The sequence below is a fragment of the Mastigoproctus giganteus genome, chromosome 2 (assembly GCF_048544385.1).
Source record: "Mastigoproctus giganteus isolate SK-2022 chromosome 2, ASM4854438v1, whole genome shotgun sequence".
In the NCBI taxonomy this organism is placed as follows: Eukaryota; Metazoa; Arthropoda; class Arachnida; order Uropygi; family Thelyphonidae; genus Mastigoproctus; species Mastigoproctus giganteus.
The window spans coordinates 142,475,502-142,494,655 of NC_143576.1; the positions used below are offsets into that span (position 1 = coordinate 142,475,502).

A 19,154-nucleotide genomic window follows, 5' to 3' on the forward strand; every position below is an offset into this window, starting at 1 on the left:
CCATGATATTGCACTACTTCAAATAAATAATGCTTCACCAATGGGGAAGACTAGTGTTACTTATTCTCAGTGGATACTACCACCCAGACAGTACCGTTTTAGAGTTGTTGGCTCCTCATCGGTGGTGGGCAGGTACCCTGGTGTTGCAATGATGGCAACCCAGTTGTGAAGTATAACTTCACAATATGAGAGATGTCTGATGGCGTTCAAGTAATTAAGATTACATAATATATCTCAACTACTTAGTAGTTGGCTATGTATAGACATGATGCTCTAGCACTAACTTATATGTTAGTTAAGTTCTATGTAACCTGAGGTTATTGCCCTAAATATATTATGTAATTTATTATTTAATAATTTAGCACATGCTACAAAATAAAACAGAGAAATCTCTGTTTATTTCACTGTAAAAAGAAAAGGAGAAAAATCTCTATATATTTTAAGTAAGATGATATTTCAAATAACAAAACTGCTAAATGATATTTCAAATAACAAAACTGCTAAATGATATTTCAAATAACAAAACTGCTAAATGATATTTCAAATAACAAAACTATCTGGAATTTTAATTTTAAATATGAAAAGACCATGTCCTCTATTTCACATAAAGTAAGCCATGCAGTCCTTTCAGGTTTATTGACATAACAAAGCTCTTCTCCTTACAACCTTAGTGTGATTAATTAGTTTAAAAACATATCTGATATAATAATAAATAGTATAAATACCTGTTAAGTTGCATTTTCAGATTTTCTAATTTTTGTTCCAAAACTTCACCTTCTCTTTGCTTACTCTGAACAGCTGCTGATATGTCTGCAAGGGTTAGTGCTTTTTGTCTGACCTGAAACAAAAATACCATTAAAGACCTTTTATTGAAAAAAAAAAATAATAAATAGTATATATATATATACAGGCATACCTCGAATAACGAATAGGATGCGTTCCACGAAATTACTTCGTTAAGCGAAACTTCGTTTTCAGAGGTAAAAATACTATGGCCAGAATAGGGATACGTTCCTATGTAAAGAAAATGAAAAGCTTTTTTTTTTTGAACAAAGAAAAGTTTTATTAAATAAACAGTCAACTTACATACAAAGTGAAATCACATTTTAAAATACGAGTCTAAAGTTGATTGTTTATGCTCTTTTTCTCTTTCATTTAACAATTGCCTATACGGAGTTATTGCATTTAACACTTCTTCCTAAATCAGAATCATTTTCACTAAAAAAATTTAAAATGTTTTCAATGTCATTTAAGCACCTTTTTAAATCTTTGGTTGTTAACACTTTTTCGGCAGGAACTTCTTTAACTTCGTCTTCATTATCTTTGTCTTCGTTGCTAACAAGGTTTTCTAAATCTTCCACTGAAAAACCATCATCTTCTGCATTCAATAAATTTCTAACATCCTCTTCATCGACATTTTCGAAACCTATTGATTGAGCCATCTGGATAACTTCATTTCTAATTTCTTGGATGTTATTTTCTTCTTCTAGTACAACTTCTGGCCATATTTTGCGCCAAACTCCATTTAAGCATTTCTTAGTGACTTCTCTCCAAGAACTATCAATGTTTTCAGTTGCGTTTTTAATGGTGTAGTTTTTCCAAAAAGTTTTAACTGTCATTTCCTCTTTATCCTCTAGTTCAGTTAAACTGCTTAATGTTCGACGCAGATAATAAGCTTTAAATGATGCTATTACTCCCTGATCCAATGGTTGAATCAGGGAAGTTGTGTTTGCTGGAAGAAACACAACTTTGACAGGAATGCATGTGTCCAACGTGTTAAGATCAGTAGGATGTTCCGGAGCATTGTCTAACAACAAAACAGCTTTTTCTTCAAAGTTGTTTTTTTTGACAATACCGTTTTACTTCAGGACAAAAGTGGTTAACAAACCAATCAGTAAATAACTCCTTGGTAACCCACGCTTTTCTATTTGCTTTCCATATTACAGGTAAATTCATTTTTATGTTACCTTTTAACGCCCTCTGATTTTCTGAATGGTAAACTAATAACAATTTTAATTTATAATCGCCATAGGCATTTGATCCAAAGAGTAACGTTAAACGGTCTTTGGCTGCTTTGAACCCAGCAGCTGATTTTTCTTCAATAGAAATGAAGCTTTTTGTTGGTAGCCGTTTCCAGAACAAACCGCTTTCGTCAACATTGAACACCAAATTTGGAAAATTTTCACGTTCAATTATTTCCTTTAGTTTTTCTGGAAACTTATTTGCAGCTTCTCCTGTTAATTTTACACTATGAATCCTGGCCCGTTTTTTAAATTTCTCGAACCAACCACGAGAAGCCCCAAAGGTTTCCGTAATTTCTTCAGTTTGTTTAGATTTCAGGTGATTAAACTGGAATATTTTTTTTTATGTTAAATGGGGCTTGAAATTACCGACTTCGTTATATCGAAGCTTCGTTATCAGAGGTAACGTTAACCGAGGTATGCCTGTATATATATATATAAAAGAATCAAACAAAATGTTTTAATCTCAATACTCAGGACACACAAAACCCTGATTAGAATATACTTCTGGGAAGCCCTGCCTCACAGATAATTCTAAAAAATATATTTTTTTGCATAATCCTGTTAATGCAAAATTAAAACACAGATACAGAAGTAAAAAAAACCACAAAATTAGCAAATGGGTAGAGTCCAGCAGGAGAAAGTTAATGTTAAGATTGAATACAGTGATTATTTTAATGATGTAAAATTTAGCACGACAGAATAAATTTGGGGAATTTTATTTCGTAGACTATGTTTTTAAGTTCACCTATGAAAATAATGCCGTAACTGAACTTGAAAAACATATTACATTACAAATTGCACTGCCCAGGAACAGTGGTGGTAAAGCCAGACCAAGTGAGCATGGTTTCATGGTTTCAAGTGAGCACGAGAGCAAAACTCATGAAAAGACTGACAAACTCAACTGTCTAATCTGGAATGTAACAGATGAATATGAAACAATGAGTATGAAATGTGAGAGTATATTACAAAGCTACACCTGAAAAACAGTGGTTGTTCAGTGGTGTGTTGGGTAGAGGCTTGAATGAGTGGTCATGGGACCTATGATGATTTCCAGAAAGGACTTTGTGAAAAAGAAAACTGGCAGAACAATTTTGGAGACTCATAAAGTGCAAAGGAGAATACAAGTTTCAGTGTATTAGAAATATTGTCCATTGCCACTGGCTAATACTAACTTTGGTTAAAAGAATAGGATAGAACTGGATTCATGGTATTAGTATTGATGGAAAATACCCACTATCTTGAACACCCTATTTCTGGAGTTCTGCCATTTGGTCATAGCTGCTACAAGAAAAATCACTAGAATCAGTAGACAAAACTATTATCTTCAGTATGGGAAACAGAACAACAGCTGAGCTGCATCACTTTAGAGGACCAGTCATGTATTCCACACGGTACTGCTTTTCAATTAGCAGCCTGCAGGTCACCTGCCTGAAAGATGATTTCCAATGGCCTATGATTAACCCAAGGAAATTTAACACTGTGGAAAAAAAATTTACAATTCAATATCAATAAATGAAAAATTACTTCATCATTTTTATGTACTTAACCTCAGTGTACAGGGGAAATAAATTTCTGCTTTCACTGTTGAGTTTTTTCCTCTAACATCTGTGAAACTAGCCTATACTTCTAACAGCAAGTAAATCACTATTAGCTGTATGGGAACAACTGATATTGATCAATTAATGTATCAGTGAATAAAGAATGACCTATTTTCAGCAAGGTGAAAATAACATAGCAGTGGTCATAATTTCAGCTTTAATCCTCCAAACATTTCAAATAGAAATTCTTGATAATTCACATTATTATTATTATTAGCCATATGGTGCAAGGAAGCCTGAGGCTGCTGTACCTGCCAAAAAAAAAAAAAAAAAATTCTGAATTACTCTGAGAGAGAGAGAGAGAGAGAGAGAGAGAGAGAGAGAGAGAGAGAGAGAGAGAGAGAGAGAGAAAACAAGAGTCAGAAGTAGAAGGGAATCATCAAGAAAGAGAAGAATGATGATATCCAGCTGAGGACCCTGGGTGGGCCAAGTCCATACTCACCAGATGTGAGCCCATGCATGACTTGAAGCTATATTTACTTTAAAGAAATGAGTGACAAAACTTTTAAGTTTGAAATGCATAGTAATAATTAAGTTTTATTGTTGTATGCAATAAATAAACACCTATAGTGAATGTTCTGAATGAACTTCCACTGACTGTAATTACTATGCAAAGTATATACAAGGTGTAGCAATAAAGTTCTTGGACTGGTTCCATAAAAAGAACACAAAGTGAAGGAGATCAAAAATAGTTTTATTTTTATTCAAAGTAATCTTCGCCTGACTGAATGCACTTATTACACTTTTCTAAAAGTTTTGGAAAAGAATCAGTGAAGGTGCCCAAAGAGATGATGTTCATGTTTTTCTTTATGTCCTCAATGTCCTGAAATCTCCTTCCTTTGAGGGCAGTCTTCACCTTGGGAAAGAGGAAGTGTGTGTGTTATTTTTGGTTTTTAGGAGCATTAACAACTAAGGCCATATTGCTCCAGTGATATGCGGTGGTCATTCCCTGACCTTTCTGCATCCTTCGTATTTGGTGGTCACAGGCTCCAACCCCGGTCTAATCAAGAAGCATGTGCTACGCACTGCTGCTCCTGCCCACCTGGATATGGACACACCTGTGTGTGTATGTGTGTGTGTGTGTGTGTGTGTGTGTTTAATGGCACATAAGCTACACTGGATATAGTGCACTTAGGAAGAAGTCTGCTGGTGTTAAACTGGGAGAGTAGGATGGATGGTTGTTCTATACAATGCCATGTTTCATCAGATATGCCTTCACAACAAGTGCAGAATAGATGGGGGCATTGGTATGCAATAAGAACCAACTGCATTCTCTTGAAATTGCAGCCTCACCCAAGAAATGCAGTTCAACAGTCTTTGATATTCCAATGATATTCCAAGTGGAAATCTGCTGTACACCAATGGAAACAGTGAAAGGAGTGAAGGTGGAGTTGGGTTTCTGGTCCATAAAGATTTTAAAAACAACATTTTGGAATTCAAAAGTACATCACCAAGGGTGTCAAGACTAATACTCAAGATTTCTAAGAGGTACAAGCTAAAGGTTATAATGATTTATGCACCAACATCGAGCCATGATGATGAAGAGGTTGAAGAAATGTACACTGAAATTGAGGGTCTTCTAGATGAGCAGAAAACCCACTACACTATTATTATGGGGGACTTCAATGCTAAGGTTGGAAAAAGGCAAAACAGCGCAGAAAGAGGAACTATAGGAAATTTTGGAATTAGTGAAAGAAATAAAAGAGGTGAAAGACTTGTGGAATTTGCAGAATCTCAAGGAATGTCAGTAATGAACACTTTTTTCAAAAAAAGGGTGAACAGAAAGTGGACATGGAAGAGTCCAAATGGATTAACAACTAATGAAATCGACTTCATCCTCACTAACAGAAGATATATTGTGAATGATGTTACCGTCCTGAATAAGGTAAATGTTGGAACTGATCACAGAATGGTAAGATGTACACTTGATATAGATGTAGGAAAGGAAAGGAAAAAACTGACTCGAGTAAATAATACAAAGGTCTTTGAAATAACAGAGGAGGAGAAAAAGCAGTATGTACTGGAACTTAAGAACAAGTTTGAGCTTCTGCAGACTGCTCAGGACCAAGATATCGACGAGGAATATTACAACTTTCTGAAAGTGATAAAGCCCAAGAAACCTATAGGGAAACAGAAATCCAAAGAAGAAAAAATTAGTCAAGAAACACTTGTCATGATGAACCAAAGACGACAAATGAAGAGCAAGAAAAACACTGACAGGGAGAAAATTGAGTATACTGAGTTATGCAAAGCCATTAGAAAGAGACTCAGAGAGGACATAAGAAGATTTAACACAAGAAAAGTAGAACAAGCATTAAGGGAAAACAAAGGATTTAAATCAGCAGCCATGAGCAGTAATACAGAAAGACAAATGATACTGAAACTGAAGAATAGCGATGGTGTACTTATAAATAGCAGAGAAGGCATAATTCAAATAGCAGAAGACTACTATAGAGAATTATACAAGGAGCAAGGGAATGATACCAGCAGTGGGGAACATGGATTGCAAAGTAGCAACACATACGACATACCCGATATTCTTCCTGATGAGGTAGAACATGCATTGAAGAAAATGAAGAATTGGAAAGCCCCGGGGGAAGATGAAGTTACTGTAGAGTTGTTAAATTGGGAGGAAGAGACATAACACAAAAACTGGCAAGGCTCTTCACAAAGTGCATTAGAAATGGTGTGATGCCTAAGCAGTGGAATAATGCAATCATAGTTTTGCTGCATAAGAAAGGAGATAAATCAGAAATTGGAAATTATAGACCAATTAGCTTGTTATCCCATATCTACAAGTTGTTCACAAGGGTCATTACTAACAGATTAGAAAGAATACTTGATGAGAATCAACCGAAAGAGCAAGCTGGCTTTAGGACAGGATTCTCAACTATGGATCACCTTCACGTAATATCACAGCTAATGGAGAAAGCAAATAAATATAACACACCATTATGCCTGGCATTTGTGGATTATGAAAAGGCATTTGACTCCATACAGCATAAGGCAATGTTTCGGGCACTGGAAAGACAAGGCATAGATACTCCATATATTATGATTTTGAAGAAAATATATGAGAGTGCTACATCCTTTATTAGACTAGACAAAGACAGTAGCAAATTTAAAATCGAGAAAGGAGTTCGACAAGGAGACACAATATCTCCAAAGCTGTTTACTGCTGCCCTTGAGGAAGCTTTCAGAAGATTAGACTGGTCGCAGAAAGGAGTCAATGTGAACGGAGAGTACCTAAACCACTTACGATTTGCAGATGACATTGTGGTCACAAGCCACGATCCCAAAGAATTAGAGGAAAATCTTAATCAGTTATGCACAGTTAGTAAGGATTTTGGACTGAAGATGAATATGGCTAAAACAAAAGTAATGATGAACAAGTATGCCACGGAAAGGGAAATAACGATTGAAGGAGCAGTAATTGAAAAGGTGGAGTCATATACTTATCTGAGACAAGTTATTAGCTGTAATAATGATATATGGCTGGATGTCAAGAGAAGAATAAATTTTGGATGGATAGCATTCAGGAAATATAGCCACATACTGAAGAGCAATATCCCAGTTTGTCTGAAACGTAAAATAATGAATCAATGTATACTCCCCACCATGACTTATGGAAGTGAAACTTGGGCACTCACCAAAAGAATGGAAGAGAAGCTAAGAACTACACAGCGAAGAATGGAACGAATTATATTGGGAATCAGACTGTTAGATAAGAAGAGAAACACATGGATTAGGCAGCAAACTCAAGTAAAGGACATTCTTATCAAAACTAAAGAACTAAAATGGTCTTGGGCAGGACACATAGCTCGAAGACATGATGACAGATGGACTAAGAAAATAACAGAATGGTACCCAAGAGGAGCTAGAAGAAAACCTGGAAGACAAAGGCGGAGATGGATAGATGAAATTCATGAATTTTTGAGTAGTAAATGGATGGCCAGTGCTCAAAACAGAAGGAACTGGAAAGTTGCTGGAGAGGCCTTCATCCTGCAGTGGATTGAAAATGGCTGATGATGATGATGTATGTAGAATACAGCATTGACTCTCTCCCCTTGAGATAAAAATTCCATGTGAACCACACCGTGTTTGTCAAAAAACATGTTGAGCATAATCTTAATCCTGGACTTCTGTAAACAAAACTTTTGGTGCCTTGGTGATGATTTTGAAGTCCACTGCATGTTCTACTGCTATGTCTCTGAGTCATACTGAAACATCCAACACTCATCTCCAATGAAAATACAGTCAAGGAAATTAAGACTGTCCTTTAGGACAATCTGAAAAACCATGATTCTTGTTGCTTAAACCCTGCTCTTTCCAATGGTGGCAAAAACGAGAGAATTGAAGGTGTTCCCACATTAAGATATTTGCCCCTAGAGATAGGTCAAATTTTGAGTCTATCTTTGAAACTATTTCAGCCAGCAAACAAGTATAAGAGCTCATATTTAGTTAGGCTGAATTCATGCAAATGTTAAACGGAATGCCCAAAGAAGAAGGTACCAAAGGTTTTTATTTCAAAGTTATGACTTTTGAAAGTCATAACTTTGAGTGCATTCAGTCAGGCGAAGATTACCTTGAATAAAAATAAAAGTTAACTAGGTATACCAAGTTTCAGAACACTAACTCTCGATGTATCACTTAAAACTTTGAAAATTTTTTGTGATTTGCTCCACGTAACACAAGTGACCTCCACAAGAAAGGTGCTGGTGCCTCAAGCATACTATATTTTGAACTGAATTTTTGCACAGCTTCTTTGGAAATCTGTTTAAACATCTACACCAAGTTTCAACAAAATTGAAGATGGTCAAGCAGGGACCATCTTCAAAATTAGGCCATTTGACATGGAATCACCCCTGACAAGTCTGGAGGAAGCCTTCTCGTGATGATACTTTTTGTTGCTTCTGCTCATCCGTGAGGCTGTGCAGCACAAATTTTGCACACATCTTCCTTTTCCCTAAATCTTCAGCCAGAATTTGAAGATTCTGATCATTATTCATATCCAATTCATCAGCTATAATTCTGAGGTTTAAATAATAATCCTTTGCCACAATTTCCTGAAATTTTGCAACCCTGTCCTCATTTTGAGAGGCTGACAGACACCCACTTCTTGGGTCATCAGAAACATCTCACATCCATCTTTGAATAGCTTATACCATTCACACACACACACACACACACACACACACACACACACACACACACACACACACACACACACACACACACACACACACACACACACACACACACACACAACAATAAACATATGAAATGTTAATGTTGCAGATTTTCCCACTCTAAAGCAAAAATCTGATATTCGTTCATTGCTCCATTGCTTTCCCCAGTGCTTATGTCACACCAAACTGACTCGACATTGCACTGTCCACCAATGTCAAATGGATGCACTTCCTTAGATTTTGTGTGTTTCTTAACTAACAGCATAACTCTTCCACTCTTCCTATCCTGTCTATCCTTTCTGTACACATTGTACTCTCCAAATTCCAATTCTGAATACATGTGACACCACATTTTGGCTCACATCTGGTGAGTATGGGCTTGGCAAACCCAGGGTCCTGAGCTCGATATCATCATTCCTCTCTTTCTTGGTGATTTCCTTCTCTCTCTCTCTCTCTCAGGGAAACTCCGAATTTTTTTTTTTGGCTGGTGCAGCATAAGCCTCAGGCTTCCTTGCACCATAATAATAACAAGAACCCCAGCAAGAGACTACACCGATACAAAGAGAGCTCCCAGAAGAAAATAAACAACCAAATTTTTGATGAGGACCAAAGAGCCTTCTAAAGGAAACTGAGTTAAGATGAAAAAGCAGAAAACAGACTCCCAAGAAGAAGACGATCAAAGAATTCTGGGGAACATCTGGAGCAATGAAGTAAGACATAACAACAGAGCACCCTGGATAAAAGTAGAATGGAAGAAAACAAAGGACGTACAAGAGATGAGAGAGTGGGAAATTCGAGAAGAAGAAGTAAAACAGTCGATCAGGAAAACCCACAACTAGTGAACCCCAGGAATAGATAACATCCACAACTACTGGTACAAGAAGCTCACCTGCACACACAAGCACCTAGCAGAGAAGTTCACTCGAATTATAAGGCACCCGGAGACAATCCCAAAGTTTCTCACTGAAGGAGTCACATATCTAAAGCCTAAAGATGAAGATACAAGAAACCCGGTGAAACACAGGCCAATCACATGCCTCCCAACGATGTACAAGATCCTGACCAGCTGCATAACTAAGAAGATATCAGACCGCTTAGAGAGTCAGAACATAATGGCCGAAGAGCAGAAAGGATGCAAGCTGAGGAGCAAAGGATGCAAGGAGCAATTAACCATAGCTGCCGCAGTTATGGAGCAAACCTTCAAGAAGCACCACAACCTATACACAGCCTACATCGATTACCGCAAGACTTTCGACTTCGTACCTCATAGCTGGCTAATAGAGACCCTGAAGATCTACAAGGTCAATCCGATAGTGACAAACTTCCTAGGAGCAACAATGGTGAAATGGAGTACTACCATTAAGGTCGAGAACATCACAACCAGGCCAATTCCCATTAGAAGAGGAATCTTTCTGGGAGATGCTCTGAGCCCACTATGGTTCTGTCTAGTACTCAACTTGCTGTCGACCATGCTCAATGGCAGCAAGTTTGGATATAAGAAGGAAGAAAGAACCTGTACACCCTCACCCACCTGATGTACATGGATGACATCAAGCTCTACGCGGCAACCGAGAAGAAACTCCAGCAACAACTCCGGATCACCGAAGAATTCAGCAAGGACATCAGGATGGAATTTGGTCTAGAAAAATGAAAGACCCACACACTGCACACCACGGAAAATTAGTTGGCCGAAACAACCAGCTGTTGACTGGTAAAAAGATAGAAGCTATGACAGAAGGAGAGACCTACAAATACCTAGGGATGATGCTGGCTGAGCAGTTAGAACACAAGGAAATCATGAAGTGCCTGACCGAAAAATATCATCAGAGACTCAGAAGCCTGCTGAAAGCAAAACTGAATGGAGTGAACACAGTTAAAGCCATAAACACATATGCAGCTTCAGTACTAACATACACATTCGGGGTCATAGACTAGACTAACACTGAGCTAGAAGATATCATGCGAAAGACAAAGACAATGATCACCAAGAGTCATCAACACTGCCCAAAGTCAGCAGTGGAGAGAATAACAATGCCTCGGAAAGAGGGAGGAAGGAGCCTGATAAACCTGATAGAGCAACAGAAAACAGCGATAGTTAACCTGAAGGATTACTTCGAGAATAACACAGCACCACTCCACCAGGCCATAAGGAAGATAGATAGTGGTATACCCCACTCAACCTAAGCGAGGAAACCCTTCCCGCCCAGATAGTACAAGAAACAAAGTTAGAAAGATGGGCAAAGAAGACACTCCATGGCAGACACTACAATGACCTCCATCAAGATCACATCGATAACATTGCTTCCAATGCATGGTTCACAAGTGGGATGCTCTTCCCCGAGACTGAAGGATTCATGCTGGCCATCCAAGACCAGGTAATCAACACCAGAAACTATATAAAATGCATTGTAAAGGAGCCCGGAATATCAGATGACACATGTTGACAAGCCACCTGGCCTTAGAAATGATCCAACACATCACCGCGGGGTGCAAGGTGATCACCCAGACTGAGTACACTCATAGTCCAGGTAGCCAGGATAATACATCAGAAGCTAGCGAGGAAATACCAGTTGATCAAAGAAAGTGTACCATACTATAAGTACGAACCCTAGGCAGTACTAGAGACCCAAACTCACAAGTTGTAATGGGACTGCGCCATAATAACGGATAAGACCATCCCACACAACAGACCGGACATAACCCTTGAGGACAAGACGGAAAAGGCTATCTACCTGATTGATATAGCAGTGCCCAACACTAGCAATGTCCAGAAAACCTATGAGGAAAAAATTAGGAAGTACACGAACCTGTGATATGAGATAAAGGAGATGTGGCACATGGAAGAAGTATCAACCATTCCAATCATCGTGTCAACCAGGTACCAAAGACTCTACATAGCAGCCTAGCAGCAGCAATAGGTCTCTCAGAGAACACCTACAAGGAACTCCAGAAAGTCGCAATCCTGAACACCTGTAGGATAGTCAGAGATTTCCTCAACTGACAGTAACACCAGACATTACAACCACCCTGTGTAGTTCGCAGCAGTACCCGTCACAGAGTGGAATCCCCCAATCAGGGAGAAATAATATAAGAGCAACAATAATAATAATAATCTCTGATATTCCAACAGTATCTGCCTTTGATGCCTTGACCTGTACCTCAAATCCATCACATTTATTTGCTAAACTCGTAGCACTGGTGTACATGTAAGTATACATGCACCTGTTCTTATTCTTAGTTATCGTAACACAGTCCATGTATTTATTTGTTCCATGATGATTCCCAGCAGTCCTGGAAATCCCCAGCACCCTGCTTTCCAGGCTGCTGCTCATTCCAATAGAAGCAGTGCAAGAGTCACTTTCATCTCTGCATGCGGCTACTGTTAATCTATTAGTCTGTGAATCCCCCTCGCAAGCTAGCAGTTTTCCAACCCACCTAATACTGCCTCGATAGCTTCTGCAAATATTCTTGCACCCTTTCTATTTAAGTGTGTCCCATCCCCGTAGAAGTAGTCTCTCCTGTTAACAAGCACAGACCATGCTGGAAGTAATTCTACCCCATCAGCCTTACACAATCTCTCCAGGGCTGAATTGATTGACAAAGTTCTTATCATATACTCCCTTCTTTCGTGTCTGGGCAGAATAGCAAACACTTTCAAATTTAACCCTAACTTGCAACTTTTTTACAACATTGACCTGTACTCGTTAAGTAAGTCCGTGATCTCCTCTCTTAATGTCATTAATGCCAATGCGTACGACAATATCACTCTTTGTGCCCTTAAAAGATGATATCTGCTCTACAACGTCATAAACTTTTGCCCCTGGCAAACATACCTTTTTGCAACATATATTCCCCCTCTCCCTGACAATAGAGTCACTGACAATAACTAGCTCCTGTGGGACCAGTGTATTCTGCCCTGAAGGTTGCCACTGTGTTGCCTGATGCACAAGAGTGAGCTGGCACCTCCATAGCAGGTGGGCAGGAGCAGCAGTGCGTAGCACACACTTCTTGATTAGACCGGGGTTCAAGCCCGTGACCACCAAATATGGAGGATGCAGGTAGTCAGGGAATGACCACCACATATCCCTGGAGCAATATGGTCTTAGTTGCTAATGCTCCTAAAAACCAAATAAACAAACAACAAGAGTGAGCTCTGCCATTGAGTTCAGCAGCTGAGAGCTTGATTTGTCCCCAATTTTAATTCCTTCGAGGGCATCTACTCTACTCTTCAAACTCTCATAGATGCTCATCAGAATGCTGAGTTGGCATCTAATTTCTTGACACTTTCTATACCTGACATACACAAGGACATCCTCCTTGGCTGATCATGTGCTGCTCTAGAAAGGTCTGCAAACATTTCACAAGTTGCACATTTTTGTTTTAGGTTGTGATGCATTGGAGAATTTCCCCCTCGAGTTCTCCCCCCCCCCCAAGCCACAGCACTCCCGCTACTTTGTGCATGTTGCTGTGCTGCTCTAATCTGGGGAATGATTTCTGTTTAGATACTACTTAATTGATTAACGATGAAAATTAATAAGGTTAACAAATTTAATTGACAATGCTACGCTAAGCTAATGCAGTAATACGTATTACGCTATCTACTTCTTATGCTATCAAGTTTGAGATATACGCTGTCAAGTTACACTATACTGTAATGATCACAATGTTAAATTAGTTATATCTTTAGCTAAATACAAAAGATATATCCCCAACAAGTGATTAAAATCTTCAAAACTATTTATTTATCATTATTAAAACCTTACTACTCCTCTGCACTACTGGTTATGTTCTACGATATTTGTGCCAAAGACACCGATACAATAGCAGTATGAGCAGTGTATCATACCATACAAAAATCAATAGTTAAATTTAAAAATAAGCTAACGAACACTTCTATGCCTATTTAATATTTTTTTAAAATGCTATTTAATATGTTAATTAATCAAGAATATGGTAAAAATATCAAAAATACTTATCCATTTGCAGGAGTAAAATTTTCCGCAGACTGTTCACCTCCACGACAGTAGTGCTCTCTCTATGTGTGAACTGCAAAGTTTGACAACTACACATCTAAGTCTAGAGATTTGAGAAGTGTACTGAGGATTTCACAAAAGCTCAATTATGGGCAATGGATTGTCGAATACTGGAATATTGCCTCCCAACATGGTAAAGATAGCAAGTCTGACTAAATTCCAAGCAGAATTATGTTAATTCATGTTATTCTCATTCCTTGTAGGAATGGGAATAACATGAATATTCTGCTTTATTTTATTTATTTCTTTATTTATAATAGTTTTTTTTTTGGCTGATGCAGATGTCTGCTTCCTTGCATCATTTGACTTTACTAATATTCATACTAATAGTTGCACATTTAGGAATGGTGTATCAACAAAGACAAAAAGTTGGGAAAGAACAAATCCATGAGACGTTTGATATAGTGATTCTGGTTGCATTAAAATAGATTTAAGATCTGCACATTTCCATTCCATTCCATTTATTTGTACACACAGTTATTACATATATATATATATATATATATATATATATATATATATATATATATATATATATATATATATATATATACAGGTAGTTCTTGCTTTACGAGTTTTTTCCCCCAAGTATCAAGTATCAACAAAATTGAAAATATGAACATTAATTGCAAAAAACGAATGTTAAACATTCATAAATACCGCATTCCAAACCACGTGCATAGCTATACAATACACTGTATCCTGCTTTACGATATTAATCAGTTCCAGAGACACCATCGTAACATTAAAATATCGTAATGTGAATCCAATAACACATTGTTTTTTGGTCATTTGTTTCGAGATCTCGGAAGATCTCGAAACAAATGGCTTTATATGGCTTTAAGATCATGAGCGTGACCTTAAAGCCATATAAAAGGTCGTGAACATGGTTTGTAAATTATATTAGTTACAAATTCAAATCACTAAAATGCACTACACCTTCATCGTTATCATGTGTTCTGTTATAAGAATCAATTTTAAATGCCTTTGTGATATTTTTCTAAAGCACATTTCTGGAGGTCTCGACCATAAAACAATAAAAACAATTTGCACTTTCCGGTTTATTGGGCTTTGCTGTTACTGCAAGCAATTATAAATGGGTAGTTAATTCGATCTTCTTGCATTTGCAAAAATACTGATAGCTGGAATCGTGTGGGTTTTTATGTTATTATGGTGAAATGTGTTTCCCCTTTACTGGAATCTTCAATCATATAAAAAACATAAATAAATTTTCAGAATCTTCTCTTCATTCCTTTTTAAGCTTCGTGAACTTGTTACACCATGCGAATCGTGTTAGTTGCAATTTTTGTGTGCCGTAAAAAATGCATATGCATGCAATCGTGAAATTTATAATTAAAAGAGAGGATTATCTTGGAAACAAATGCCTCTTGAAACAGTTCTGAAGAAGATGACTCCTTGTGCAACAAACCGAGTGCCGAGCCAATAATGAGTGATCAACGAGTGTGCATTTAGTCGATGATGATGAAGAATAAGCGTTCTTTAACATTTGCAAGTCGTAAATAATTTCTCTATTATTATAATTTGCTTGAATTCACAGGATACGTTTTCATTTCTTTGGATAAATCAATCATTGTTTAAACATAAACTAAGTAGCTAACTAATTTCATTGTTGAGAACATAACCCCTATTTTTAACCTTATGTCTATGGGAAATAAATTTCCGCTTTACGAGCGCGCGCCTGGAACGAATTAACTCATAAAGTCAAGAACTACATGTATATACAATACTTACAAAAAAGATATATATACAATTTTATATACATTAACATTCTCGTTACACATATATAAGACATTATATTATATTTGACCTCCTGGTGCTATTTTATTTGTTATTTTTTGATTTTTAAGAGCATTAGCAACTAAAGCCATATTTCTCTGGGAATATGCGGTGGTCATTCCCTGACTTTTTCCGCATCCTCCGTATTTGGTGGTGACAGGCTCGAACCCCGGTCTAATCAAGAAGCATGTGCTATGCATTGCTGCTCCTTCCCACCTGGCTACGGAGGCGCCACCCCCCCTCCTGGTTCACTGCGTACGTGTATCCCATAGTCAAGGGTGGCACCTAGGCAAAAGTCCATTTCGACCTAATTCATCTGTTTTGATGTAGAACCTCAACAAATCTAGCCTAAAAACACGTGCAAGGTATTTTACCACCGCCAATATAACTCAGCTACTGCCCAGTGCATTATGCATTTGTGCCGAATGCACAAGTCCCACATCCACCAGATGTAGAGCAATACCAGTGGGTGTCAACAAATGAATTATTAGTAGAGAACTTCCACAAATTATCCTCATTAAGACCCAGTAATTATTATATTAAACAGATATGTTTAAGTCAAAGTCATATGTTTAAGAGCAGAAATAATCCATATAATACTGGTGTAAATACACCATAGAAAATTCTTAAATGAAAAAACTACATTTGCAGTGTGAAAGGGCATCATTTTATCTGTATCTCATATTGCGCTCATCCTTCACAATGAGTTGCCATGTGTTGCAATACCTCGAATAAGTAACACTTCACTAAAAGAGAAGACCATTGTTGCTTATTCTCAGTGGGCACCACCCAGACAGCACCATTTCAAGGCTTGATGGCCCTTCATCAAAAGAGTTTTCTATGGTGTATTTACACCAATATTATATAGATTAAACAGATATATACAATACTTTTTTAAATATGCTCAGAGTCTCTGAATTCCTGAGAACCAAGAAAACAATATATAACATACAACGGACAATTAACAACACTGTGACAATGTTGTTAATTGTTCATTGTATGTTAATCTGAAAGTTCCAGCAAACAGAGTAGACAGTGTCACTGTCTACTCTGTCCGCTGGAACTTTCAAACCTGTTGACAAGCACAATGAGATAGCTACTAAATGATTCTCATAAACCTTTTGTTTCACAGAAACCAATCTTTGCAATAACAGTTGACATAAATCTTGTCAATAACAATTGGCCAAAATCAATGCAACATTAATTAACATAAATCAACATAATAACAATCCATATAAGTCACAACACAATAACAATCCATATAAGTCAACACAATAACAATCCATATAAGTCTTATATGGATGGTACAATAACAATTAACTTAAATCTTCTGTTTACATATAAACCTTTTGTCTTTTGGTCATTTGTGAAGTCAATTCCCAGAAGGAGCTGAAGGGAATTGCACAGGAAGAAACACTTAATTATTTATTTGAGAGTGTAAAAGTTGTACTCCAGGAAAGGGTTTACTCCAGTAAACTAAAATATTAAGAAGTCTTCTCATAAGAAGGAACTTAAGGGCACTGGTTTTAGTTCTGCATAGATATGTTATTTGTGTATACTGTGTAGAATAAATCTTCATGTTCAAATTTAAAGGCAAATTAACCCTCTTGGTGCTTGGTATCTGGAGAGGAAGTACCATCTGAGGGAGTTTTTGGATCCCTTTTTTGATGGTATATATTGTTGCTACAACACCATATCTAAGCATGTTAAATGATTTTAACTACCCAAATCTTATGAAAAATTGTAGCTCTACTGAAATGGTAGCTTAGGTCACCATATTAAATAAATATTTTATTTATACTCTGGCATGACTAGATAAGACAGAGGAGTTAATAAAGAATCATTCTGAGAGGAATACAATAATTATTTAGCAGTCAGATGTGTTGAACCAGAGTCAACTGAAACACATGTATTGTGCTCTCATACTAAGTATTCAGCTACATGAGACCCTCTGCAGATTTTTTATCAACAAGATAGAGGTTATTTCATAAATCTAGACTAGACATGCTAAAACATTTTGACAAAATATAGCGATAGAACTTGTGTCATATGATGAGGCTAAAGCCAAAGTTGTGAGGGTCAACCCCTTCTGATCACAAATTCATCTCAAACCCATTTTGGCTACTTCCATGCTAAACTATTGAAAAAAATTGCACTTTTATTGTTTGATGCTAATTCAAGACTCAAAACAAAGGCAAGCATGCTGCCATTATGTTTATTGAAGTATGATTATTTTAGTGTGTTAATTACTGTAAAACACATGAGCACTGGGATGTTTGAAGTAGAATAACACAAGTCCTATTTGCTCATGAATTTTGAGTAAAAAATTTCAGAACAACATATAAATTTTTGATTTTAAAAAATGCTACCATCTTTTCAACATTTCGAATATTCTATTTGTGTACACAATCATGTTTTATAAATTGAAATTATGAAAAATACTGCTTTTATATGGTTTGTTGCATTTATTGATATTTAGCCATTTTCTATATTTGGTCATAGGATGCCATTTTTTAGGGTTGCTAGAATTGCTTCAATGAATAAATTTTATTTCTTAAATTTTTTTGGGAAGAAGTTCTCTATTCTGAAAATGAGGCTGCTATCAGAGAACAAGAATGGTGACAGCTAACTCAGTAACAGCGTGAAGAGAATGTGCTTCCTTCATTCAATGTTTTTTCCCCAATTAGATAAAAGCAGTGACGTTGTTGACATGTATGGTGAGATAGATGAATCAGCTGCAGTAACAAGAAATGGTACTGGCTTTGTGCAGAATGCCAAAAAAGAAAGTACAGTAAACCCTCAATGTAACGGACTAATAGGAGAGAAGGGGTGTCTGTTAATGCCGAAAGTCCATTAAATCAAATGTAAATTGGGGGGGGGGAATTTTTTATTGTTCTTAATGTAAAAAAAAAACTTTAATACAATATACAGTACTGTACAATATAAAATTACAGCAGGCCCCCGTTATAACGCAGTTTGCTTTACGCTGATTCGCTATAATGCTGTTCTTATATTATAACCTGTATCTGACTATAACGCTGTCACAGATCACTATAACGCTCTTTTACAGATTGCATTTTTGGCATATTTAACGAAATCGTTTCATTTGATGGAGTCGATAGCTTGAAAATGAATATCAAAACAGCATCAAAACATTTCCCACGCCGACTTGAGAAATTTTCCCACACTCAGTGAAATTTTCTTGCACGGTAATTTAATTTCAGTACAGTAATTTGTTACGTAGTTCCGAGATCAACATTTTAAAAAAATGATCAAGTATATTGCTTGTAATATTTGCGTTATATGCATTTATCCAAAGTCTAGTCATCGCTCAGTACAGTATTAGACATTGTGCGTAACGGACAGTTTACTTGAACATTGTATCGTAATTAATGCAACCAACGCAATTACATTTTTGAAGAGTTAATAATAGCCGATAAGAATGAAAAAGCAACATCTGAGTGCAGTACGAAGACTATAAACGTAAGAAAAAGACTGAATTTGAAAATTAAA

The 19,154-nt window shown here is 36.9% G+C and overlaps 1 protein-coding gene across 1 annotated transcript in view; it reads right to left on the reverse strand.

Moving 5' to 3' along the window:
- The window catches only part of LOC150089625 (cilia- and flagella-associated protein 43), a 302,046-nt gene that overhangs the window by 108,087 nt on the left and 174,805 nt on the right, over positions 1-19,154 (reverse strand). Inside the window, exon 11 of the mRNA XM_090390054.1 lies at positions 726-838. Within this exon, the coding sequence (XP_090246180.1) occupies positions 726-838 (113 nt within the window). The remainder of the gene's footprint in view (positions 1-725; positions 839-19,154) is intronic.